The following is a 26,554-nucleotide window of genomic DNA, read 5'->3' on the forward strand; positions in this document are numbered from 1 at the left end:
GATTTGCTTTATGTTCCAAGAAGCATTAAGTATTATATCTAATTAAGAAAGCATTATATCTAGTTAAGTGGGGTAGCAGGAATAGGTGATGACAAGGAAGGATTATAGGAAGGAGTGACTGACATGTGAAATAAAATATGAAGGACGGATAAAATATAACAGGTGAAAATTAGCCAACAGTACTGGCAAAGAAATGAAGATGAGGAGACAGGACATGAGATCAGGGAATAGAAAGTAGTCCATATTTGTAGTATGGTAAATTTCAAAGGCATGGCTGCAGGTTAGAGCTTTGAGAAAAACGAGAAAAGCAGAGCCCAAACCCAAGCCTGTCATATCTAAATATTTTAATAGTATGCAGTCTGGGCACCTTAACATTTTTTTTAAGGTATCATACTAGCAAAATTGTCTTTTTGGATATGGTTCTATGAATCTTAATGAATATAAAGATTTGTATAACCATGATCACAATTAGGATACATAACAGTTCCATTACACTGAAAAAATTCCTAGTGCTTCCTCTTTGTTGTCCATCACTACAACCACTGGCAATCATTGATCTGTTTTCTTAGTTTTTTCTTTGCAGAATGGAATTCTGGAAATGGAATTATACAGTATGTAACCTTTTGAACTGGCTTTTTTTTTTCACTCAGCATACTGCCTTTGAAATTCATTCAGGTTGTTACATATATCAATAGTTCTTACTTTTCATTACTCAGTAGTCCATTTATTCTAACAGTATACCATGATTTATGTAGAAAGTTCCACAGAAATCAACAGAGATGAGCTCTATAAAACCACCCCATAAAGCTGTTTGTGAACTTCTGTGCTCACACCACAAATTTTGACATATTTTCATTTCTGTTCAGTTCAGTATCTTTTTTCCCAAGACTTCTTCCTCTTTGACCCATGGATTATTCACAAGTGTGTTATTTAACTTTCGACTGCTTGGAAATGTTCCTGTTAGCTTTCTTTTATTGATTTGTGGTTTAATTCAACTATGATGCAAGAACAAACGCCCTATGCATGACTTGTTATTTTAAATTTGTTGTTTTTATGACCTAGTCAACATTCTATCTGGTGAATGATCCACCTACCCTAGGAAAAGAATGTATTTTTTCCCCTATTGTTGGGTGGACTGTTCTACAAATGTTGATTAGATAGTTGGTTGATGGTGTTGTTCAGTTCTTCTACAGCCTTGCTAATTTTCTGTCTACTAGTCAATCAATTACAAGAGAAAAGCATTGAAGTTTCCAAATGTGGTTTTACCTAGCTTTTCAGTTCAGTCATTTCCTTTTAGTTCTCTGATTTTGATTCATGTATTTTGAGGGGTTTTTTTGTTAGGTGTATATACATCTAAGATTGTTGTCTTCCTGGTGAACTGACATTTCTTTTATCCTTGATAATTTTCTTGGTACTAAAATCTTTGACAGGTTTTAGTACACCCACTTCAGTTATGAGTTTCCATGGTATTTTTCTACCCTTCTACTTATAACTTACCTATTCACATTTGATGTTCTCTTACATGGCACTATAGCGGGGACGTTTTTAAATTCATTCTGACACTCTGTCCTAAATGGTACATTCAGACCACTAACATAATGTAATTACGTTTGGATTTAGGCCATTTTATTTGCTTTCTGCTTTGTTCTGTTTTCTATTTCTCTATTTCTCCTTTTCTTTCTTCTTTTGGGTTAAATTTTAGTATTTTATCTATTATATATTTGAAAATACCTCTGTCTAGTTTCTTAGTAGTTGCTCTAGGAATTATTACAGTACTTAATAGTCTACTTAGAATCAATATTTTACTGCTTCAAGTAGAAAAGAAAATTTACCATCATAAGTCCCTTCATCCTTCCTCTTTATCTTGTAGTTGTTTTATGTATTAAATTTACATATACTCAAAACTCCAACTTAAAATGTAACATTTGCTATGAACCATTAAACACTTTAAAGAACTCAAGAAAACAGTCTGTTGTATTTATCCAGACAGTTACCATTTCTCTTGTTATTCCTTCATTTCTGATATTGACTGCCTCCTTCCTTTCTCATTTCCATTCTGTTATTGAGCCTATCTAGTAAGTTTTTTGATTATTCTATTTCCCAGTTCTAAAATTTTCATTTGATCCTTCTTTTTGTCTTCTGAGATTTTCTAAATTTCTGTTCTTTTCAAGAATGTTTGCTTTTAGTTCCTGGAGTTTTAAATTTTTGACTAAGGGGCGCCTCGGTGGATCAGTCATTAAGTGTCTGCCTTCGGCTCCCGTCATGACCCCAGGGTCCTGGGATCAAGCCCCGCATCGGGCTCCCTGCTCTGCGGAGAGTCTGCTTCTCCCTCTCCCACTCCCCCTGCTTGTGTTCCCTCTCTCGCTATCTTTCTGTCAAATAAATAAAATCTAAATAAATAAATAGATAAATAAATTTTTGACTAAAAGTCTGCCTTTATTGGCCGAATAAGCTACTTGAGAGGGATGAAGTGGGAGGAGTGGGTGGCCGGGATGCTCGGCCTGCAGTGCTTCACCATCCTGTAGGTGGTGAAGAACTGGCCCAGGTGCGTCCAATCATCTCGGGCTTGATTTCCATCTGGTTAAAGGTCTTGCCCTTGTAGGTATCACCAGGCTGCCCACCCTCTTGGGCATTATGATCATGTCCCGCAGGTGCTCCTTAACCACCTTGTGCTAGGCCATGGGGGGAGCTTCCTTCTTGGCCTTCCGCAGGCGCTCCAGCAGTGAGTGTGGCTTCCTCTAAAAACCACGGTTCAGCGTCCGCTGCTGCTGGGCGCTGTACCGCTGCATCAGGGGCTCCTGGACTGTCCAGCAGCTGGTCCAGGTCCGTGCCGCAGTAGCTGAACTTGCAGAAAGTGCGCTTCTTCTGCTCCACTTCGGCCACCTTGTCAGCTCTTCGGAAAGGCTCCTGGAGCATTTTAATATACCTGCTTCACAGTCTTGTCAGATAATTACAACAGCTGTATCATCTCAGCATTAGCATTTTTTTTCTTGAGTTGAAAATTTTCCTCTTTCTTCATATACTGAATAATTCTGGACTATTTCCTAGGCATTTTGAAATACTATAAAACTCTTGGTCATGTTTATCTATGGAGAATGCTTATGTTTTTGTTTTAGCAGGCAGTCAATCTGGTTGTAACCTGAGCTATTAATTCCAATCAGTCTTTCGTGGTTGTAATTTTAGTATGTCCTATTTTTAAAGCTTTGCAGTGCTATTAAAATAATCCTGTGTGGGGGACACTGAGTGGCTGGCTGGCTTAGAAACTGGGTGGCAGTCTACCTCTTAGTTCAGTTGTCAGTCTTGGGTATGCTATTTAGGATCAAATCCTCACATGTGCAACTCAGGGGTGAGCCCAAAAGTTTATCAACAACTTTATATAGGGTTGCTTTCCCTAGCTCCTCCTCCCTTTGCAATTTTTAGTTCCCCAGGGTTCCTGTTTTGGGTTCTCTGGAAGAAACCTAGGGTTTTAGTTACCCAGCTCTGCAGTACACTTCATACAGCTGTATCTTTCTGCAGTGCCAAGCACAAAGGACAGAAAAAGAAAAATGCAACACAAACACAGGTTGCCCTTTTTTTTTTTTTTTTTAAAGATTTTACTTATTTGAGAGAGATAGAGCATGGGGCTGGGGTGGGAAGAAGGGGCAGAGTGACAGGGAGAAGCAGACTCCTCACTGAGTGGGAGCCTGACACAGGGCTAGATCCCAGGACCCTGAGACCATGACCTAAGCTGAAGGCAGACACTTAAACTGAGACATGCAAGCACTCCAGTTGCCCTACCCTTTTGAGACCTATATGTAATTGGAAGAAGGTTTCCTACTTTCAGAGTTTTAGGTACATGTGGGCTCCACATGCTGCTGTGATTTTCACCCTTGCAGGATTACATGGAGACTGTGACGTGAAAGAAAATTGAGGGACTTCTACTGTTTCTGAGTGTTAATCGTCTCCTTTCCTTCTCCCCAAGCCAGAAGTGGAGGGCTTTTCTTTGAACTCTTAGTCATGCCTCAGTGCCCACTTCTAAGTTTTAAGTGGCCTTAATCTAGGTTAAGGAACACCAGAGGGAAAACTAGAAATATGCCCCCACTTCATTTCACTTAAAATTCTGGTCTTTCCCAATCCGCCTGCCACTATTTACCTTCCTTTTTTTTTTTTTTTTAAAGATTTTATTTATTTATTTTGACCAAAAGAGACACAGCAAGAGGGAACACAAGCAGGGGGAGTGGGAGAGGGAGAAGCAGGCTCCCGGCTGAGCAGGGAGCGCGATGCGGGACTCGATCCCAGGACCCTGGGATCATGACCTGAGCCAAAGGCAGACGCTTAACAACTGAGCCACCCAGGCACCCCTACTATTTACATTTCCTGAGTCAACAAACAGCTGTTCCATGTATTCTGTTCATAGCTGCACAGAAAAAAAGACTAGAATTTGCTTTCCTTGTCTTATTGGGAACTAGAATCTTAATTTCAGGCATTAAAATAATCGTAGATGATATGGATATACAGTAAAGGTTGAAAACCTTTACTATAACAAAATGATGGGAGATACAGCTGGAAAAGATAAAGTAAAAGTATTGTATGCTGTCAATGCAAGGCAGAAGGATCTCTATATAATTTGAAGATTGGTAAGAATGCAGGGAAGGTTTCTGATGTTAGAAGCACAATTACACATTAAAATTAATCTGGAGATACATAAAACAGATTACACATATGCAAACAAAGTAAATACAAGGCTACTTCCATAGTTCAGGCAGGCATTAGAAGTCTGAAAAAGAGTGGTGTGAAGAGAAAGGGTGCAGATGGAGTGATCCTACGGAAAAATCCATAGTTCCTTGAGAACTACTTTGATTTAAAAACAAAAATCAATAATGATAAAGTTTAACCCTAGTTGACTGGAAGTATTACATTTTCAGAATCAGGAATGTCAGGCCAAGTAGACTGGCAGGGGAAAATAAGTTTAGTTTTTGACATATTAAGTTAGAATCTCTTGCAAGTGAGATTTATGGAAAGATGCCCAATAGGCAAAAGGAAATACAAATCTTTTTTTAAAGGTTTTATTTATGAGAGAGAGAAAGAGAACATGAGTAGGGGGAGGGGCAGAGGGAGAGAAGCAGGACCCCGGAATCATGACCTGAACCAAAAGCAGACGTGTAACCGACTGAGCCACGGGAAATACATATCTAAATACGAGAACTCAGGACTAGGGATACAGAGCTGGGAACCCCTGTTCAAAGAGTAAAGTTAGAACTATGGAAGGAAAAGATCACTGAAGACTACATTATCACAGCAAGAAATCAGCCAAACCAAGAACTTTGGAGAAGGAAAATTCTCTGCCTGAAAATAAGACAGAGAAGGAACATTTAGGAAAATGAATGAGAAGAAACACAGTGGCACAGCGATTTCAAGTGTTTCAAGGTAGATCTGAAAATCAATTCTAAATGTTATTAAGGTTAGGGAGCACTCAAGCAAATGACTCACTGATTGTGGTATGTTTCTATATTCTCTTATCAATCACATCTTCCTTTATTTCTATTAGATCATTCCCATCAGCACACCACCATACTCTGGCTGAGTCCTCTTACAAATAAGCAACCAAACATACATTTTCCCTTATCTTCACACTCTTCTATTCCCTATCCATTTTTTTGTTCTCTATCACTGCCAATTTCTTGTGTTATCAACCTAGGTTGTCTTCACTCTCTCATTCACTCCCCACTGCTCAAGTACGCTCTAGCTTCCAATGCTACTGCACTACTCAAACTGCTTGTCAAGTCTATGCAGCTAAACCCAGTTCTTGTCAGACTTGGTTTATTAGCGGCACTGACCATGAAACCTTGGATGGGTCACCTAATTTTTGAGGCTATTTCTACTCTGCAAATGCAGGGGAAAAGACCATATTAAATAATCTGCAGGTCTGAATTCAGCTTTAAGGTTTTGTAATAGTAAATGTAACTATAAAATATTTCTTAAAATATGATGATCTGAGACAGGAGCATTTCTCTGTTAAAATATTTTTCCCTACCTTAATTGAGGTATAATTGTCAAAATTGTATAAAGTGCACATGGGATCACTTGATATACATGTTCAGTGTGAAATGACAACCACAATCAAATTAAATAACACATCCACCCCGTCATATAGATACCCCTTTCTTGAGGGGGAGGGTAGCTGTCTTGACAGATTAAATGGGAAGGAAAGGAAGATTAACTTTTCTTTTGCTTATATGCAAGCTGTAGTACCTAGTAGAAAGTTATCTAGTTAGTACCTAGTACCTAGTTGGAAGTTATCTGTATTCTCCCTCCATTCTTTGTATAAATTTCTCTCCACGTGTTTTTGGATATCTTCCATATTAATGATTAGAGGTCACTATATCAGCTCTTTATTGGAATTTTTAGGTCTTCAACTGTTTTGTGGCCACTCTAGATATTTCAGAGTCAAATATAACGACTTACCAATGAAGTTTCTGTAATTCCTTCTCATTCCATTCTTCATCCTGAATTGTACCAGGAAAATTTTCAAAGGAATGCCTATTTGTCTCATTAGATCCCATCGCCTCAATAATTGGAGACTCATTCCTAATACAAGATTTCTGAAGATTTTCTTTAGCAGAATATCTAGCTTTCTTTTGTTTGATATAAAATTCACTTTCACTTTCTTCAGTTTCAGATTCAGAAATCACTGGGATTTTCCTTGTGGTGGTTCTTGTGCTTTTCCTCGGGTGAACCACTATTTCTTTGGTATTCCTTGCTCTGGTTTTCTTAGCAATTTCAGCTTTCTTTCCAATTCCTTTTTCTGTTTCGCTCTCTTCACTAGACAAATCTGATGAGGACTGATGCTCATAAAATGACATAGATGCGTTTTTGATTTTCTTCAATTTTGGAAACAACCTTGTATTTTTCTTAAAGTCAGAGGTGACCGTTTGGTCCTTTTTAGGACTAGATATTTTGATTTTCTGGTTGACTGTGAGTAAATCACATTGACTGCAATCTTCCTTGTTTTTATTTTTATGATCCACACTATACTCAAATGCATTTTGGAAGGTCTTTGTGGGCTTACTGATCATATGTGCAGTTCCATTTAAGTCTGATTTACTTTCTTTTTGATGCTTTGGCACTGCAAAATCTGTTACTGCTTTAATGGTGTCACAGGACAGATTATACTTCATGCATTTTTGTTCTATCACTTTTTTAGACTTAAGTGGTGTCACTAAAATATAAGCTTCCTTCTGATTAGGAGCCAGACGTTTTCTTTCTTCATCTGAGAAAAACAGTTGTCTTGAGGTTAGAATGTCAATGGATACATTCGATTCTTCAGTTCTCTCTTTAATTTCATAAGACAAAACCAAACATCAAAATCTCAAATTAGCTACAAACACAATAAAGCACAAAATTTTTTTCTAAAATATATTTTTTCCCCATAGACTCCACTCTATACATTACTGTCACTATTACTCTTCCTGAAGTACCAGTCTGTTCAGATTACTGCCCCTTCAATTGTAAACATATTTTTTATATCAACCGGTCCATGACTTCTTACAGTCTACTTAGTGTACAGATAAAAGTCCTCTGTCTGGCCTTCAATGTAGTTCTAATCTCACTGTACTCAATCTGAACCATATTCTATGCCTAGTATACCACTATTTTTCCCAATTTTCTTGATTCTCAACTTTCACTAATATCATTCTACTTGGAAAGTTTTCTTCACTCACAAACCAAATCACTACTTGCTTTATTTATTTATTTTTAAAGATTTTATTTATTTGACAGAGAGAGAGAGACAGCCAGAGAGGGAACACAAGCAGGGGGAGTAGGAGAAGCAGGTTCCCAGAGCTAGAAGCCCAGTGCTCGTTTCGGCAGCACATATACCAGAGCTGGGAGCCCAATGCGGGGCTTGATCCCAGGACCCTGGGATCATGACCGGAGCCAAAGGCAGATGCTTAACGACTGAGCCACCCAGGTGCCCTTCACTACTTGCTTTAATTCTATTCTCTAATCTGCCTCATCCACACACTTTGTTCTGATTCCCTCAACTGACTGGAAGTTCTCCTTGAAATTTCCAGATTACTTTTATTTTTATTTTTTTTTTAAAGATTTTATTTATTTATTTGACAGAGAGACAGCCAGAGAGGGAACACAAGCAGGGGGCGTGGGAGAGGGAGAAGCAGGCTTCCCGCGGAGCAGGGAGCCCGATGCGAGGCTCAATCCCAGAACCCTGGGATCATGACCTGAGCCAAAGGCAGACGCATAACGACTGAGCCACCCAGGCGCCCATTACTTTTAAATAATACCATGTTTGACAACGTGCCCTGCATTATAAACTCAAACTTGTCTTATCTTTGAACTAGACTGCAAAAAAATCCTTAATAGTAAGAATTTTGTCTTCATTTTTGAATTTTTTTGTTTTTGTTGTTGGAGTTAGTACAGAGCCTTTCAAATATGCAGTAAATGATAAATAAATATTTGTTAAATCAACTCTTTGGAGATAAAATATTTAGGTGACATAAGAAAACCACTAGGGTTGCTAAAACCTTACTAGGTATGTAATTCCTTACATGAAATGCAAGCTATCCTAGTTAGGGGAACAAGGAACTCTATTGTGTGGCCCCATTATCATCCCTAATGGTGGCAATGGAAACACAGTTTTGCTGAGTTGCCCAAACTCCATGAAGCATCATGGGATAACAATCAAACCAGAACTTGGGAATCTTTATTATACTGTGTCACTAAAGAAAGAAAATTAAAATGAGAGAACTTCTCCAATTTGCAACTTAAGAAACCAGAAGCCAAACTAACTTAGCTTCTAATTATAAATTATCCAATTGCAATTATAAATAATATATACAAATTATAAATCATCACACCAATCATCATAGTGAAATACTGCAACAACCTACACATATTATGTACCATTTTACAAGAAGAATGATAAAATGAAAGACTGATGAGTAAAGTTGGATGCTGGAGAGAAAAGAAGCCACTAAATTATAATTCACGGAGAAGTGTTACTAATCAAAAGTAATCCAGAAAATTTCTACAAGATTTCTCAATGGAATCATCTGTCTTCCTGAGGGAAGTGTTTTCTTTTAATTCCTCACATAAATCTGATTCAAATGTTCAACTGGCAATTTGAAAATTTTGAGCTTTCTAATTTTAAACAAAATACTTTTATTCTGAATATTTTTCTTCATTTTATTAATCTGAATAAAAATTCATCCTATTCTGGATACTTTAACCTAAGTTGCATGATCCTGATAGTCTAAATAGTATTGCTTTTCCTCTCTACTTCTTTAAACACTTAATAAATGTTCTTCACTTTCACCGCCTTTCACTTAAACAAACTGAGGGTTGCTGGAATGGTGGGGGGTGGGAGAGATGGGGTGGCTGGGTGATGAACACTGGGGAGGGTATATGCTATGGTGAGAGCTGTGAATTGTGTAAGACTGTTGAATCACAGACCTGTACCTCTGAAACAAATAATATATTATATGTTAAAAAAAAAAAAAGATAGCAGGAAGGGAAAAACGAAGGGGGGAAATGGGAGGGGGAGATGAACCATGAGAGAAACAAACGGAGGGTTCTAGAGGGGAGGGGGGAGGGGGTATGGGTTAGCCTGGTGATGGGTATTAAAGAGGGCACGTACTGAATGGAGCACTGGGTGTTATACGCAAACAATGAATCATGGATCACTACATCAAAAACTAATGATGTAATGTATGGTGATTAACATAATAAAAAAAGAAATAAAATAAAAATGCTACTAAGCTGATGGATTTAACTCAATATGAAATTTTAAACTTGCTAATGTATAGAGACAAGGCTCTTTAAATTCTGGTATGCAGGATTTCAATGAAATCATATTGAAAATCGACACACATAGCTAAATGATGGCATTAATTTCATAAAAAAATTCAGTCTTTAAACATTTCTTTTCAATGTAAACCAATAAAGATATATCACCTTAAACATTCCAAAAAGCATATTTAAAATAATGTATAGTTTTGTTATTAAAAAATTAGGGGTGCCTGGCTGGCTCAGTTGGTACAGCATGTGACTCTTGATCTCGGGGTTGTCAGTTTGAGCCCCATGTTGGGTGTATAGTTTACTTAAGAAAAAAAAAGTTTAAAAAATAAATAAATAAAAATTATTTAGTATCTAGATTAAGGAAGGCAAACCTACAATTAAATATGGTATGTAAGGTAACAGATTATTTTATTATGCAAATTATGTTATATAGAAAAACAAAACCCTATTGTACACCTGAAACTAATAACACTGTATATGCTTCAATTAAAGAAAAAGGTATTCTAAAAAAAAACCCCCCCAACATTTATAAACATTGAAATACGTGGTTTACCATTTTAGATTTGGAAATTTATGAGACCACTTATATATTTAATATAATTTTATTATATATTTAATATAATATGTACTATTATTATATTAAAAACATTTCAAGTAAGAGCTGTCTGCTTAATATAAAACCTATAAAGATATATTACCTTGCTTCTGACTTTTAATTATCGTTTCATTTGTTCTTTCACAATTTCCAAGTTTCTTTGAAGACAAGTTTTCACATTCTTTCTTTCCAATTAATTCCTTTAAAACAAAAAGACAGCTTTTTATTTTATTTTTTTAAAGATTTTTTTATTTATTCATTCGAGACACAGAGATACAGAGAGAGAGAGAGAGAGAGAGAGAGCATGAGCAGGGGGAGAAGCAGAGGGAGGGGAAGAAGCAGACTCCCCGCAGGGCAGGGAGTCCGATGCGGGGCTCAATCCCAGGACCCTGGGATCATGACCTGAGCTGAAGGCAGACGCTTAACTATCTGAGCCACCCAGGTGCCCCAGCTTTTTATTTTAATAACTACTGCCTATAAACATGACCTCAAGTATTTTCACAGTATGTATCAAGCATATAAATATCTAGGTACTTTTAGTTCTACAAATTTAATTAATGGAGGCATTCAGAAACATTTGCCAGAGTTTAAGCTTTTGGAAGCACCAGGTGGATATCCAGTATGTTAGATATTTCCTTTATTGATTTAATACCTGTGATATGTCAAGTGCGCGCGCACACACACACGCACACACTTTATTTAAGCCTCACTCTAAGAGCTAAACTTTCTATTATTGACTGCACTTTTCCAACAAGACACAGAGAAAATAAATATCAAGACACTGTCAAGATGAACAAAAGGCTGATATTTAACAGAATTCATAATTTTTGATTTGGTCCCGAACCTTTTCAGTAGCATCACACCACTACTCTACATTATCACAGTGTACAGTAAAAGCTTACCTGATTAGATAAGTCATTTCCTCCTCCATTTTGAAAAGTATTATTTACTTGGTCATCTGGGAGACTTAATGGTGGTTTATTTTGGCAATTACCATGGCACACGTTTAATTCTGTGGCTCCTGGCAACCTACTGCGCTTACCATTTTTCACTTCTATGTGTACAAAGATGGAGATATCAATAAATTATTATATAGAAGATAAGCTGCCTTTCCACATTAAAGAATTCACTTTCAAAACTGTCATCTAGAAAGAGTAGTAAGTTAATGTTCATACTTTTTTCCAGCAGGAGGTAGGGTGGGATGTGAGGCAGATTATAGTTTTGGCAAAAAGTTGACACAACAGTTCTGCCAGCTACCTTTATAGCAATGGTCATTCAAAAAAACATGCCATTCCCTCCATGAAAGCAAACTGGTTTTGTCTATTAACAAAAATGTAATTTAATATAAAAATTTAGGCATCTGTAATATAGGTCCAAGGTAGGTTGTTAGCCTAAATACTTAAGTCTAGGAAACTGAAAGAACAATCATCTTTCATTGACATGTTTATTAGTGTTTTTGATTCTGATGAACTAAAATGTAATATTTAAAGAAGTAAGCAGAATGCTATGAGCAGACTGCACTGTAGTTTTTCAAGTATAAAAGATAAGAATTTAAGGCAGTGTAAGTCAAAAACTCAATATAATATAAACAGATAAATGTGGAGCTCATGTAAGAATTTACCACCATACCACAAGAAAAAAAAAAAGCAAACATACCCAAATGACAACAATCAACGTCATAAGTAGTGCTGGCTCTTTGGAGGACATCTGTTTGGTTTTCTCTTGCATTATTTTTTGATGATTTTCGTATATCAGGGACAAATCTTCCAGTTTTCTGTTTTTGTCTGGCCTTTCCCTCTTTCTTTTCACAAGCCCTAAAAACAAGTATAGTATTTTTCCTCTAATATTTGTTCTCAAAAAACAAAAACAAAACATACAAATAAAGTCCCTCGGATAAAGCTTCCCCCCACCCAGCAAAGATTACCTTTAATCTTACATTATTTAAGCCTTTATGACTTCTACCTCTTCCCCTACAAAGAACTGAAGGACAACACCTTAAATCAAAAGAATCAAATAAAACCTTTTAAGTGTTTACTACTCTATGCTCTTTTATTTTCTACTTAAGCTAATACTGTAAGAAAATTACAGGACAAATGCTGCCAGTTGCCTGTTTTTGGAAATAAATTTTACTGAAACACCGCCGCATTCATTCATTTAAGTACTGTCTATGGTTGCTCTTCCGTTACAAAGGCAGAGTTGAACAGTTGATAGAGGCAGTATGCCCATAAAAACACTTCCTATCTGGCTCTTTACCAGACCACCCCCTCCCTGCATTATAAGTTATACAATTATACTGTGATTAACTTATATCACTGTATCCTCTATGAGTTCCTTTAATGGCAAGAATTAATCAAATTTTCTTTGCTTTCCCTGTGCCAGCACAGTGTCTGCTAAGCAACTGATAATAACTACTGAAGAAATGAATGAAAGAAAAAAGATCAAGAACTTTACACTCATGTTTAACAGCAACATGCCTCTTAAGGGGTGGCTGAATGAGGATGCTCCCTGAAATGTCAACAGTGTTATTTTCCTTTTAGATTTATTCCATATGACAGAAGTTCTAGTAAAGTATTACTGCTGAAGTTCTAGTAAAGTATTACTGCTTTCTAAGAATCCAAAACCAGAGGGCGCCTGGGTGGCTCAGATGGTTAAGCATCTGCCTTCAGCTCAGGTCATGATCCCAGGGTCCTGGGATCGAGTCCCACATCGGGCTCCCTGCTCCTTGGGAGCCTGCTTCTCCCTCTGCTTCTCTCGCTCTCTGTCTCTCATGAATAAATAAAATAAAATCTTAAAAATAAATAACTAAATAAAAATCCAAAACCAGAGAGAACTTCAAAACTAGCATTCCCCACCCCACCAAAAAGAAATTAAAACCAATTTACATTGGTTACATGGACAGATATTTTTATAAAAGCCCCTCAAATTTTATATGTAAAATGGGTGCAGCATTTTATCAAATGTAAATTATACCTTAATAAAGTTACTTTTTTAAAAGTTAAGAAGTACTTTACCTTAATTGTTCCAGAAAATTATCAATATGCTCTTTCCATTTGTCTGGAAAGCCAAACATAAACTTCCTTATGAGACAGTTTGGATATCCTATTTAGCAATAAACAAACAAAAATTATCTAAAAGCTGAGAATTTTAAAGACATGTCATTGATTCATTAGATCATTGAAAAAATATATACTTATTGCTCACTTTGTGCCAAGCACTGCCACAGATATTAAGGATTCAGGAGTTAACAGAACAAAAATTCCTGCCTTCATGGAACTTGCCTTTTAGTGTGAAAGAGAAAGCAAACCAATAAATAAACATCTTGTTTGTTAGATGGTCATCAATGCTATGGAGAAAAATTATGCAGTCAATGGGCAGAGGGATACTAGTGTATTTATGCTGGGGAAGGAAGAGGGGTGCAGGCAGCATTTTTAAAAAGGACAGTCAGAGAGGTTCTCACTGAAATAGCATTATTTGAGTAAAGCTTTGAAGGACATGAGGGAGAGAGCCATGTGGCAATAAGGGATTAAAACACTAGAAGCAGAGGGAACGAAATAAAAGGCTGTGAGGTAAGAAGAGTATGCCTGGCCTGATGTAAAAATTAGTATAGTTGGAGTGGAGTGAAAGAAGCTGGTACTAGGAAACTACTCAGAAGGGAATAGAGGCAGTAGGGGAACACGGAAGATGGTAAGGCTCTGGAGTCATTTTATGGACCCAGTCTTTTACTTCGGGTGAGATGGGAAGCTATAGAAAGACCCTGAGCAAGGGAGCCACAGGATTTGACTTACTTTAACGGGACTGTACTAGCTGCTATTTTGAGAAGTCTATAGAAATACAAGTGAAGAAATAATGAGACCAGTTAGGATTCTGCAATGGTTCAGAGGAAAGATAAGGGAGGTCTGGACCGCAGAGGCCAGCAGAGGCCTGGCTTCCCGATAAATTATGGAGATAATGCCGATAGGATGTACTGACCCACTAAGTGTGGGTGTGAGAGAGACTGAAGATTCAAGATGCCTCCAAGGATCCTGGCTAGCCACTGGAAATAAGGAAAGAGGGGGGATCGACCTAAGCAGATTTCAGGGAGAAGACCAGGTTTTAGACATATCAAATTTGAGATGCCTGCTGACATCCTAGTGGAGATGTCAAATGGGCAGATGGAAAATGAATTGAGTGGCTTGAGGAGTTTTTTTGGTAAGAGATAGAAATCCAGCGTTTGTCACCATATAAATGAAAGTTAAAGTCTAAAAGAAATCAGCACATCACTGAGTGTATATAAAGAGACACAGTCTACCCCATTACTTAGAGGCAAAGAAGAAAGAGCAAAATAAGCAAATAAACTAAGAAGGAATAGAGAGTAAAACAGCATGAAAATCTGAATACGGTGTTCCAGAAGGCAAATAAAGAAGTATTTCAAGGAGGTAAGTAGGACTAACTGCAATAAGCATATACTAGATTTAGCAATGTGGGGGCCCCTGGTAACTCTAATAAGGACTGTTTGGTAAAGAATTGCAATTTAAGGTATGACTAAAGAGAATTTTTTAAAAATGGGGAAGAATTCAAGGAATTAGAATCTTCTGAGCAGTTTTTGCTGTAAACAGTAGCTGAAATAAGTGGGGTTAAAAGGGTTTAAAACTGTTTTGACAGGATAAGGGAGAATTACCGGAGTGATATCCTTGAGTGAAAGAGGGAAAATGGAAAGTAGGGTACAAATGGATAGGCTCACACAGGAACATGGACAGTTCAGAACAAAAGCAGATACAGACGCAAGCAGCTTAGTAGATGTGATGGTGAAGTTCTCTTCTAATTGTTTCTATTGCTCAAGTGCTCCCCTCCCTCCCCAAGCACCTCTCCTGTGAGAGGAGAAAAGGAGGTATTGAAAATTTGTAAAAATGCGCAGTAGTTATCAAGGAGGATGGGAGAGTGAATGCAACAGGGAAATGCGGTAGGATGCCAAGTGGTACCAAGAGACAACAACTTGTTGCTGGTAATCACAAACTTAAAGTAAAATAATCAGGTATATTCTTCTTCAGCCACATTACTGTGCACAAGGCATAGGCAGAAAATTAGAATAATACAGGACTGGGGTTGTGCTGGGCAGGTTCAACAAACTAGAGAGTAATAACCTTATAAACCTATAACCTTATAAAGCAATTCCTCACAAAACAACATCTCACTTGAATTTTTAAAAATCACTGGACTTATTTAAACTGTCAATAAGGGTGATTAAATCAGAGAAAAATAGTCAACACATATAACAGTTTTACATAATGTGGTCAATTCTGTTTTAATTTTTTTGTTTTGATTGATTCATAATTTTAAAACACCTAATTAAGAACAAAAAATAGATATCACTTAGAAATATGGTTAACTGCTTCATTTAAAGTAATTTATAATAATGACAGTCATTACCTGCTTCCTTCATGGAAATCCGGTCTATCATCCCTTTTAATATATAAATATTTCCTGATAAAGTCCTAAGTTTGTTGTGCTTAATCCGTTCTATAATGACATTACTGTGCCAATATATGTTAGGGATATCTCTAGGAGAAAATTAAAGGCCAAAGTATTCACATTTTACCAGTAATCACAATGTACATATATAAGTATACAAACTCTTAATAGAAAGTAATAAATTCGCACTCCAGCTACATTAGCAGTATTATTCATTTAATTACAAAACATCTGAGGGCCAAACATTGTAGCAGAACTCAACTGCCTGGCTAATGTGATCCTCAGAGTATGTACCAAGAAACTGTACTGTGGCCAAACCAAATCACTAACATAAAATTTATCATTAGCAAGGAAGCAGGGGCCTTCTCTAAATAACTGGTGCAGACAATGCTTGCAACTTCATCTTAACTGATGCCAAGTTTCCGAAGAATGTTTTCCTGTCCCCTCCTCAGGGCCTATACTGTGTTAGCTTTCATGCAGGTAAATAGTTTAGATTCCTCTAATCTTGCAGGGTTTTTTTTTTTACCCTCACTACCCATCCAAGTATTTTTCCTTCCTCTTTGAAAAGTACCCAAAAGAGGTTCCAACTGGGAAAAAGACAAACTGCAAGATCAAATCACTAACCCATAAATCTACTCTTCATATTTACTTAAAAGAAGCTAGGAATATAAAATAGAAAGAATATAAAGATGTATTAAACACTGAACATTCCCAATTCATCATATAACTAGTAATAATCACACTAATTATAAGTGTAATATGACAGTTAAGTTCCTTTCATTTAGTCAAATGAGTTTAACTCATACATATTTTAATACAGTGATCTTGTGCTTTTTTGTTTTATTTTACTTAACTAACATTTAAATAACCTCTGAAACAAATAATACATGATATGTTAAAAAAAAAAGATAGCAGGAAGGGAAAAATGAAGGGGGCGAAATCGGAGGGGGAGACAAACCATGAGAGACTATGGACTCTGAGAAACAAACTGAGGGTTCTAGAGGGGAAGGGGTTGGGGGGATGTGTTCACCTGGTGATGGGTATTAAAGAGGGCACGTACTGAATGGAGCACTGGGTGTTATACTCAAACAATGAATCATGGAACACTACATCAAAAACTAATGATGTAATGTATGGTGATTAACATAAAAAAAAAAGTCCCCCCCCACAAAAAAAAATAGGCAAGATACAGAAGTTAAATAAATAGCACTCCAAAAGCACTGTTCTCAAGTCTTACAAATATTAACTTTAATATTCAAAATAACCCAAAGAATAGGTAAAATTATTACCATTGTGCAGAAACTGAGACTGAAAAAGGATAATAACTTGCCCATGTTATACAGCTAGTAAGGCAGCAGCAGTGGGATTCCAACAAAGGCAACAAAGACCACCTCTTTGATACTAAGGAAATTGGCCCAAGACAAGCAGAAATAGAATGGGCAAGACAGATTTTAAATAAGCAACTTATAAACTTCTAGGTGAGTACCCTGAACAGTGATATATTATTACAACCTTTTATTACAAATTTTTTTAACCCCTAAGAAATTGGTTTTGAAAAAGAGACAATGTTGCTAATAGAGTAGCAAAATTAGGCAAAGCCCACTTACCTGATAATGCTTTTGCTTTAGGGAGAACCAGAGAGTGCCAATGATTACTTAATATGTAGCTGTATGGCAAAGTTTTAAATAATTTTGATTCCTTTTCTGGATCAGTAATTTAGATCTGGTTGTCCCAATTTAGATGTGAGAATCTGGACTGAAATGCATGTAGTAAATATTAACTACCCATATATAATTAAGCAGAGAACACCAGTCCACTTATTAGAACCTCTGAAAAAAATAAAGCATTGTGTATACAAATTTGAGTTCTTACTATTCTAAAAGGAAATTAACAGGTGAAAACAAGAAATCTGGTTACAATCAACTTGGCCAGCTTCTGCACAGTCCTTTTACTTTTCTGGCTTTAGTTTGTAACCTTGTTACAAAGTGTTTTATAAGAAGATGCATCTCCTTTTAGCTCTTATACACTTATAAATTTTATTAGAATACGGAAACGTTATACTTACGTCAATTTTCCTTCTACACATATAGCAGTATTATTATTAATGATTTTAATCATCCATTCCTGTAGCTGGATCACCTAATCAGCATAAAATGAAGTATATATTTCCTATGTTACTTGTAGCAAAAACATTACAAAATCAATTTACATCAAATTAAAAGAAAAAAACTCATATACTTAGTGCTCATCTATATAAGAATCACATTCTATTTTAAATAGTAATAAGGTAGAAACTCTTGTATACAATAAAACAGAAAAGAGGGAGATTGAATGGAGGTTGTACTGCATAATTTTTTTCTCCAATCCAGAATCAGTTCTACATCAAATATTCTTAATATCAAATATCTCAACCACTGGAGAAAAAAAAAATCACCGAAAATTCTAAGGTATTCATTAAAGACTAAAGAGCTAACTTAGATAAGAGAGTCAGTTGTGTAGTATACACTTCACCATCATTCTTATCCCTAAAAAATATAGCATTTTTTTTTTTGCAAAGTTGATTTGGAGTCGCATTTAATTTTCTTTAACTACAAAGGTGATTGCTAATAATCTGTATTTAACAGCATTCTATTCCAGAGCAGATATCTAAACAGCTCAGAGAATTTATTTTAGGACAAAATCTTATTGTAGAGGAAAATTTCTGTGAATGTCTGTGTTAGAAATTGCTTCTACTAACAACTTAACACTGAACTATTTCTGATGAGAAATTCAGCAAAAGTCATAAAATAACTAATTTGAGTAGCCATTTACTTTACATACAAAAAATTATAAATTTGTAAAGACAAATTCTTCAGTGGTAGTTTTATGCTGAGCCAGAAAAAGATGCTAAAATAGAAGGTGCTCCTAGTTATTGCACTTCTCTTCAATTATGTTTATTTTTTATTTTATATTTTTCCTCAATTATGAACAGGCAATGAAATTCCTTTTTTATTTTTAATACTTCCACACTTGTAATTATCTAAGACAGATCAAGGAACAGTCAGATGGAGACGACATTAAAAATAAAAAATAGTACTAGGCGGTGTTCCAAGCATCTTAGATTCAATGACTCATGTTATCCTCATAACACTAGGAGGCAGGTAATATTTTATTCATTTTGTAGATAAAGAAAGTGTAAAGTCAAGTTAAGTAACTTGCCCAGGTCACACACAGCTAGTTAGGGGCACAGATTGGTTACAAATCTGGGAATTCTGGCTCCAGAATCTTGTACCAACCTGCTTACATAAAATATCAAAATGTTCATTCATATTCATTCAACAAAATATTTCTGACCTCTACTATATGCCAGGCACTGTTTTAGGCAGTGGGATTTGGCAAGAAACAAAATGGCTGCCCTATTAAGAGCAAACATTCATGTGTGTGTATGCTAATGTGCACTCACGGGGGCTGGGGGGTGGATGTGTAGAAGCAAGTGGGGTGGTGGTGGTTATATCCAAACAAATGGACAAATAATGTCTGGCAGTGATTATTATCAAAAATAAGAACAAGACATGCTTACTTAGACATGACAGAGAAGGTCTTGGAACAGAGAACTGAATAAAGTGAGGGATAAGACATATGGGTTACCTGGGAATAGATTCTTCCAGGCAAAGGGAACGGGTACAAAGTCCCCAAGTAGTTAGCACAGAGACCACAGTAGCTCGAAAGGAATAAGCAAGAGAGCAAGAGAGGGGAGTAAGAGATGAGGTTAGGCATGTCAAGGACTGAATTATGTAGAGTCCTGTAAACTATGGTAAAGGCTTAAGGTTTTCTCTTGAGATAAAAAGTTACTAGAGATGGGTGCCTGGGTGGCTCAGTTGGTTAAGTGACTGCCTTCAGCTCAGGTCATGATCCTGGAGTCCCTGGATTGAGTCCCGCATTGGGCTCCCTGCTTGGCAGGGAGTCTGCTTTTCCCTCTGACCCTCCCCCCTCTCATGTACGCTCTCTTTCTCTCTCTCAAATAAATAAATAAAATCTTTAAAAAAAAAAGTTAATAGAGGATTTTGAGCAGAGTAGTGACATGATTTAATATTTTAAGGGGTTACTGGGTAGAAATTGGACTATATAAAGATTCTAACAGGGCACCTGGGAGGCTCAGTTGGTTAAATGTCAAGACTCTTCATTTCAGCTCAGGTCATGATCTCAGGGTCACGGGATCGAGCCCTGTGTAGGGCCATGTGCTCAGCAAGGAGTCTGCTTAAAGCCTCTCTCTCCCTCTCCCCCTGCTCGTGCACACTCTTTCTTTTCCTCTAGGGTAAACAAATAGACTCTTAAAAAAAAAAAGATTTTGATGATGATGATGATTCTGGCTTCTGTTTGAAAAACAGAATGAAGGAGAGAGAGGCAACAGGGGGAGCAAGGAGACCATTAGGCTATTGTAGTAACCCAAGAGATTATGGTGTCCTGGACTAAGAGGTAGTGGCTGAATAATGAGAAGTGGCCAGATTCAGGACAGTAGAGCCAACAGGATTTCCTCACAGTTTGGATGTGGAGTATGATAGGAAAACAAGAGTCTCAAGTGAATCTAAAATTTTTATCTAAGTATTTGGGGAAGTGGTATTACTATGTACCAATATGGGACACAATAGAGAGAAGTTTTGGGGGAAGAAATCAAGAGTTTAGTTTTGGACATACTAAATCTGAGATGCCTATTAGATATCAATGGAGAAGCCCTATAAACAATTGAATATGTGAGTGTGGGGTTTAGGAGAATGTTCTGGACTGGAGATATATATTTGAGAACTACCTGTAGAGAAATGGAATAAATGGAATTTAAAGCTACAGCACTGGATAATACAGTCTTGAGAGGAAGCAGCAAAGGGGAATGAGAAGAATGGCCAGTGAGATAGTAGAAAATCAAGAGTAAGATACCATGGAATTCAAAATAAAAAGCAATACAATGTTTTCAGAAGGATATTTTGATTCACTGTGTTAAACCCTTGTGAGCAACAGAATAATGAGAAATAATAATTATTGGGTTTGGTGATACAGAGATCACTGGTGAACCTGAAAAGGGCAATCTTCATGGAGTGATTTATGAATGTCCAAAGTAGAACATATTTAAGAGGGAATAAGAAGAAACAAAAACTGTGAATACATATACCTCTTTCAAGGTGTTTCACAGTAAATGGAAACAAAACAAAAAAAAAAATGGGGTGATAGATGGAACAGGATAGGGAGTAATAGGAAGGTGGATTTTTTCTTTGCACTTTTTTTTAAATGCAGGCCACGTTTCAGCACATTTAAATGCTAACGGGAATTTTCCAGAAGACAGGAAACACCTGAGGGTATATATAATTAGAGAGACAAAGTTCTTTAGGTGGTAGGAGGAAATGAACTGGCCTTGAAAGGGGAGCACAAATTGTTCATCCATTACAAGAGAAGGGGAAGCAGAATATGTGGAGAGAGCAGCAAGTAGATTGGTGGATTTTATAATGGGAATATGAGTTTCAATAAATTGAGAATGAGGAAGAGAGAGGAGATTTGGAAGTTTTAAGAGAAAAAGCACGAAATATTATTCTAGGAAAGTCAAATGGATTAACAAGTGAAGTGTAGCAGGACTGATGTTCAATACTGAGAGCCCACTTAAGGTTTGCTCTCAAATTTAAAATGAGACTAGTGTGGTTGTGCATTTTGTTCCAGCCACCTGTTGCCTTTTTTTTTAGGATTTATTTTAGAGAAAGAGGAGGGGGGAGAGGCAGAGGGAGAGTCTTAGGCAGACTCTGTGCTGAGCACAGAGCCCGACATGGGGCTCAATCTCACAACCTTGAGATCAAGACCTGAGCCGAAACAGAGTTGGATGCTCAGCCAACTGCACCACCCAGGTACCCCTGCCTGTTGCTTCTTAGGTATATGAGTGAAATTTAACTAGGACCACAACTTGGTCAAAAGAGAACAGAGGGAGGGGCGCCTGGGTGGCTCAGTTGGTTAAGCGACTGCCTTCGGCTCAGGTCATGATCCCTGAGTCCCAGGATCAAGTCCCGCATCGGGCTCCCTGCTCAGCGGGGAGTCTGCTTCTCCCTCTGACCCTCTCCCCTCTCATGCTCTCTCTCTCTCTCTCAAATAAATAAATAAAATCTTTAAAAAAAAAGAGAGAGAGAGAACAGAAGGGAAAAGCAAGAGACCTGAGATTTAAATCAAGGGAATGTTATAATGATGGGACCATGGAATCTGTAAGGTAAAGAGGGAAATGAGGACAGGAGAGCATTGATGGACTAAAGGGTGCCTTAGTAAGGTGGAGTACTGATGCTAGGGGTAGAATGATCTGGAAAGGCAGGAGCTGGTGAGAGCAGGATGCTTGAAAGTGAGAATGTGGTACATGTACTCGCAAAGACAAGGTATGAGTATGACTAGGGTAGAGGGTAATGGTAAGGGAAAGGTCATTTAAGATCAAGAATTCAGGGGCACCTGGGTGGCTCAGTCATTAAGCATCTGCCTTCAGCTCAGGTCATGATCCCAGGGTCCTGGGATCGAGTCCCACATCGGGCTCCCTGCTCAGCAGGAAGCCTGCTTCTCCCTCTCCCACTCCCCCTGCCTGTGTTCCCTCTCTCCTTATGTCTCTGTCAAATAAATAAATATAAAATCTTTAAAAAAAAAAAAAGATCAAAATTCAAGGAGGCTGGATGGATCATCTATATGGATGTTAGTGTCACCAGAATTGATGACAGAAATAGTAGCAGAAGAAAAAGTAACAGGTGTTAAATGCTTTAATAGTAATGCAAGGTCTTGACTAGCAGGTTGTATTATATAGGACTACAAGAAGGAACAGGGAGTGATAAAGTCTTATAGCACTTATTTCAAAGAAGCTGAGGAGAGGGGGAGGGGTTGTATTAAAGAGAAGGACAATGGCCTGAAATAATAATGAGAAACAAAAGAGATACATTATATCCTCTTTAGGTTCAACATTGTGGGATATGGGAGAAAAAAGAGCCACCATTTAAGAAAAGAAGCCATATTTTGGTTAGGGCAAGGTTAAGAAATGTACACAGAAAATTGAGAATTTAACATTTTGCTGATGATACACCTTGAGTTCAAGAGGGTACAATGCAATGTTTGGAGATGAGAGAGAGATTGGGTCAGAACTAGGGGATGTACAGAACTGTATATAGATAAGAGTCTTGGGAGGCTTGATCTTTTTGTAGTAAGATAAACAGCACTGTGGCAATGACAGAATTCGTACTGTGGGATCTCCCATTACAGTTGTCTTCAAACCTTTTTGCCCAACTCACCTCACACATTCTTAAAGCAACATCTAAAAATTTTCATTGTTAAGTCTAACTATTCGCAAATAATGCAATTTCCAAAGAATACATTGAGATATAAAACTGTAACTGTTGTGGGGTGCCTGGGTGGCTCATCTGGTTGTCTGACTCTTGATTTCAGCTTAGGTCATGATCTAGGGGTCTTGGGATTGAGCTCCACATTGGGCTCCACACTCAGGAAGGAGTCGGCTTGAGGATCCTCTCCTTCTCTGTCTGCAAACCACCCCACCCCTCATGCACTCTCTAAAAGTAAATCTTTAAAAAAAAAACCGAACAAAACCAAAACTATAACTGTTACATCACACTTCCAACGTGGGGCTTGAACTTACAACCCTAAGATCAAGAGTTGCATGCTTTACTGAGGCAGCCAGGCACCCCTCAAATTTAGATGGAATTTAAATACCACTATCATCCTTTTAAAAATTTATGGACAAACCTTTAACAATTGGAAATTTTACATTCTATCTTTCTCCTTGAACTTGTATTCCATTCCACTTCAGAGAATTTATCCTAATGTAACATAGTGTGATAGCCTAAAGTGTTTTATTGATCACTCTGTATTATTTTACAATAGGAAAAATTCTCAAGTCTTCAGAAGGTGTAATCCCTTTCTCTTTTAATTGCTGTTAATAGTACTCCAAGAATCAGAAAAAAAAAAAAAATTAAGAACAGAAATGAACGCAGTGTTCATCTCCAAAGGGAGTAAGTAAATTGTTGAAGATTATACAACTAGTAATAAAGCAAGGTTAAGACTTAACACTTGGATTCTCTTACTTTCAACCCAATGCTCTCTTCACTAGGCCACAATGCCTCTACACTAAATAATAAAACAAAAAAATGAAGCTACTGTTAATGACAGCTTAAGAGCTCAGTTCTTAAAGAACAAGAGGGTAAAAACATAAATGTAAATTTGCCTTAAGTTGTCCTACCTTATTATTTTTAACTCCATCTGTAAGAGTTTGAAGTGTATTTGGAGGAGAATGATTTGAAGCATTTCTTTTTGATTTCCGAGGTATTGTTATATGAAATCTTGGAGTTGCAAGCACAATTTTACATGTATCATTCATGGAACCCAGAAGATCAGTCTCTCTGGGCATTGTGTTCTCATTAATTTCCTGTTGTGAAGTCCTTTCTGTTGTCATCTTACTATCAGAAACCATTGACTGACCATCATTTTTAACAGGAACACAGTTAGTATTGAGAGTGTCAACAGCAGTATTTTGGGATTTTTCAATAACAGAATCAACGCCTTCTAAAACAAAGGTGTCCTTTTTAGACTTCGTGGTTACAAATGTATTCTCCCTTGAGTGAAGAATTTGTTTAGTCAACTGAGCTCTAGGTAATGTCTTGTTGGAGAATCCTGCAGCTGAAACATTTTCATGTTCTTGGTTCAGAAATGGAGCCTCTGCAAAAAATACAAGACCAAACATTTATAGAAGAATTTATAGAAGAATCATATGAAATTAAAAGATGGAAATAGAATGATATCAAACTGTTTATATTAAAAAGAAGTGTTCAGGTTAGGAATGCTTCACCCTTCTGCTCAGTCTTTCTCTGAAAGGGATGCCTACATAGGGAGAATAATTATCTAGAACATTCAACTATACATTCATCAAAACAAAAAGCACTTTACCATAAGTTAAATTATGCAGAGATGCTTTCTTTTCCTGCTGACACTGAATCTTCTGCTTTATCAGAAGGAAAGTACTATTTGATGATTCTAGAGGAACTTCTTGCACTGAGGTTGAGTTTTGTTTTGTTTTTTTTTAAAGAAAGAGGAAATTGAATTGTATTAGTCACTGAGAAGAAAAAAATGTCTTTTACTTACATTCAAAAATGATCAGATCAATATAGTATACTTCTGTAAGATATGAGTTACATTTCCCTTTTTATCTTCTCATGCTTTCATCACATTCTCTGTATCTACAGTATGCTGGGAAAGAATTTTTTAAAAACTCTACATGTTATAACTTGCCAGCTCTAGACAAAAGTTTATTACTGGACTTAGAAGCTTAGTGATCTGGAATAAAATTCTGGTGCTACCACAAATCAGAGAGGTATATCTTAAGATTATATATGAAGTGCCATCCAGTCTTGAAAATTCTGCTTCCGCTTCTGGTTGTTGTAAATTTCTAAAACATGAAAGAACAGCTGAAGAGGTGTAGCTTGTATGTTAAAAGCTGCAATGTTGTGACTCAATAGCAGACACAACCATAATTTATATGCCTTTAACATCTCTTTAGTAGATCTTCAAAGACAAAAATCTGGTAGGCTTATCTACTAGACAAGTAGGGACTAATAGTACTGCTTACATTTTATTCTACTTTATAACCTAGGTGGTTAAGTTTCATTTCTTGAAGGTAGAAATGTTTCTTTCACAAAAAGGGGGAAGGTAACAGACTTAAAATTGGAAGAAAAACTGAATTATTTTATGTTTAATTTCAAATATTCTGACAAAAATTGGTAGTGATTACGCTTTAGTAAATATGCAGCTTTAGCTTTAGAAATCTTTTTTTTTTAAAGATTTTATTTATTTATCAGAGAGAGAGAGAGACAGAGGCAGGCAGAGGGAGAAGCAGGCTCCTTGCTCAGCAAGCAGCCCGATGTGGGACTCGATCCCAGGACCCTGGGATCATGACCTCAGCCGAAGGCAGACGCTTAACCGACTGAGCCACCCAGGCGTCCCTAGCTTTAGAAATCTTAATATAAAGATTTTATTATAATGATGTGTATCATAAAAGAAGGGTAAAATTCTATTTCTTTAACTAATTCTACTAGAAATGGCATGGCAATGCAGTAAAGACAAGTAGGTAATTCAATCAGATATAACATACTATAGAATCTAGGTCATTTATCTTAGAGTACAAAGTCCAGGCAGATTCTCCAAAAGGTCTCTGAAATTACATACAAAATTTGTGCATTTTCTGGGAAAAGAGTCATCGGGTTCTCAAAGCAGTGAGTTATTTCCTCCTCTCTAATTCCACTTGACAAATAAGACATGCTTTAATGTGCATTATTTGCTTCTCCCTTATCTCCCAGACTGTATGAAACATAGATTTTGTGTACTCCCCTACCTCCATCCTAAACTCCCTTAGATACTCTGCTTTTTGTATCAAAATATATCACTGTCTTTGAAATGCAACAATATATCCACAGTCTATTGTGTATTAAAGCCATGGGCTTTCAAATAAGTACCTATATTAATTCTCAGCACATCACTTATTACCTGTGAGATGTGGAGCAGACATAACCTCTTTGTAAGCCCCATTTCCTAGACTATTAAATGAGCATCTACCCATAGTGTCTGCTGAAAGGATTAGGAGATAGTGCATGTAAAATATGTTTATCAATTACTGCAACTCATTAAAATCTCTACTTCAAATGTCCCAAATTCTGATCATTCTACCTTTCCAGATCA

At 36.9% G+C, this 26,554-nt stretch overlaps 1 protein-coding gene and 1 pseudogene across 3 annotated transcripts in view; both read right to left on the reverse strand.

Annotated features, from left to right (window-relative positions):
• MIS18BP1 (MIS18 binding protein 1) overlaps nt 1-26,554 on the reverse strand; it is a 47,356-nt gene that overhangs the window by 12,692 nt on the left and 8,110 nt on the right. For 2 of the 3 annotated variants that reach the window (XM_025870119.2, XM_073895158.1), the window contains 8 exons: nt 24,066-24,541; nt 17,901-17,974; nt 15,794-15,924; nt 13,399-13,486; nt 12,044-12,201; nt 11,290-11,441; nt 10,491-10,587; nt 6,445-7,312 (listed from right to left, as the gene is read on the reverse strand). In XM_025870119.2, coding sequence (XP_025725904.1) covers nt 6,445-7,312; nt 10,491-10,587; nt 11,290-11,441; nt 12,044-12,201; nt 13,399-13,486; nt 15,794-15,924; nt 17,901-17,974; nt 24,066-24,541 — 2,044 coding nt within the window. The remainder of the gene's footprint in view (nt 1-6,444; nt 7,313-10,490; nt 10,588-11,289; nt 11,442-12,043; nt 12,202-13,398; nt 13,487-15,793; nt 15,925-17,900; nt 17,975-24,065; nt 24,542-26,554) is intronic. The other variant, XM_025870120.2, reaches the window with a different exon arrangement.
• Nucleotides 2,448-4,173, reverse strand: LOC112822441 (small ribosomal subunit protein uS19 pseudogene; annotated as a pseudogene).

The sequence above is a fragment of the Callorhinus ursinus genome, unplaced genomic scaffold, assembly GCF_003265705.2.
Source record: "Callorhinus ursinus isolate GAN/ISIS: 27379988/994484 unplaced genomic scaffold, GSC_fseal_2.0 scaffold8, whole genome shotgun sequence".
Taxonomy (NCBI): Eukaryota; Metazoa; Chordata; class Mammalia; order Carnivora; family Otariidae; genus Callorhinus; species Callorhinus ursinus.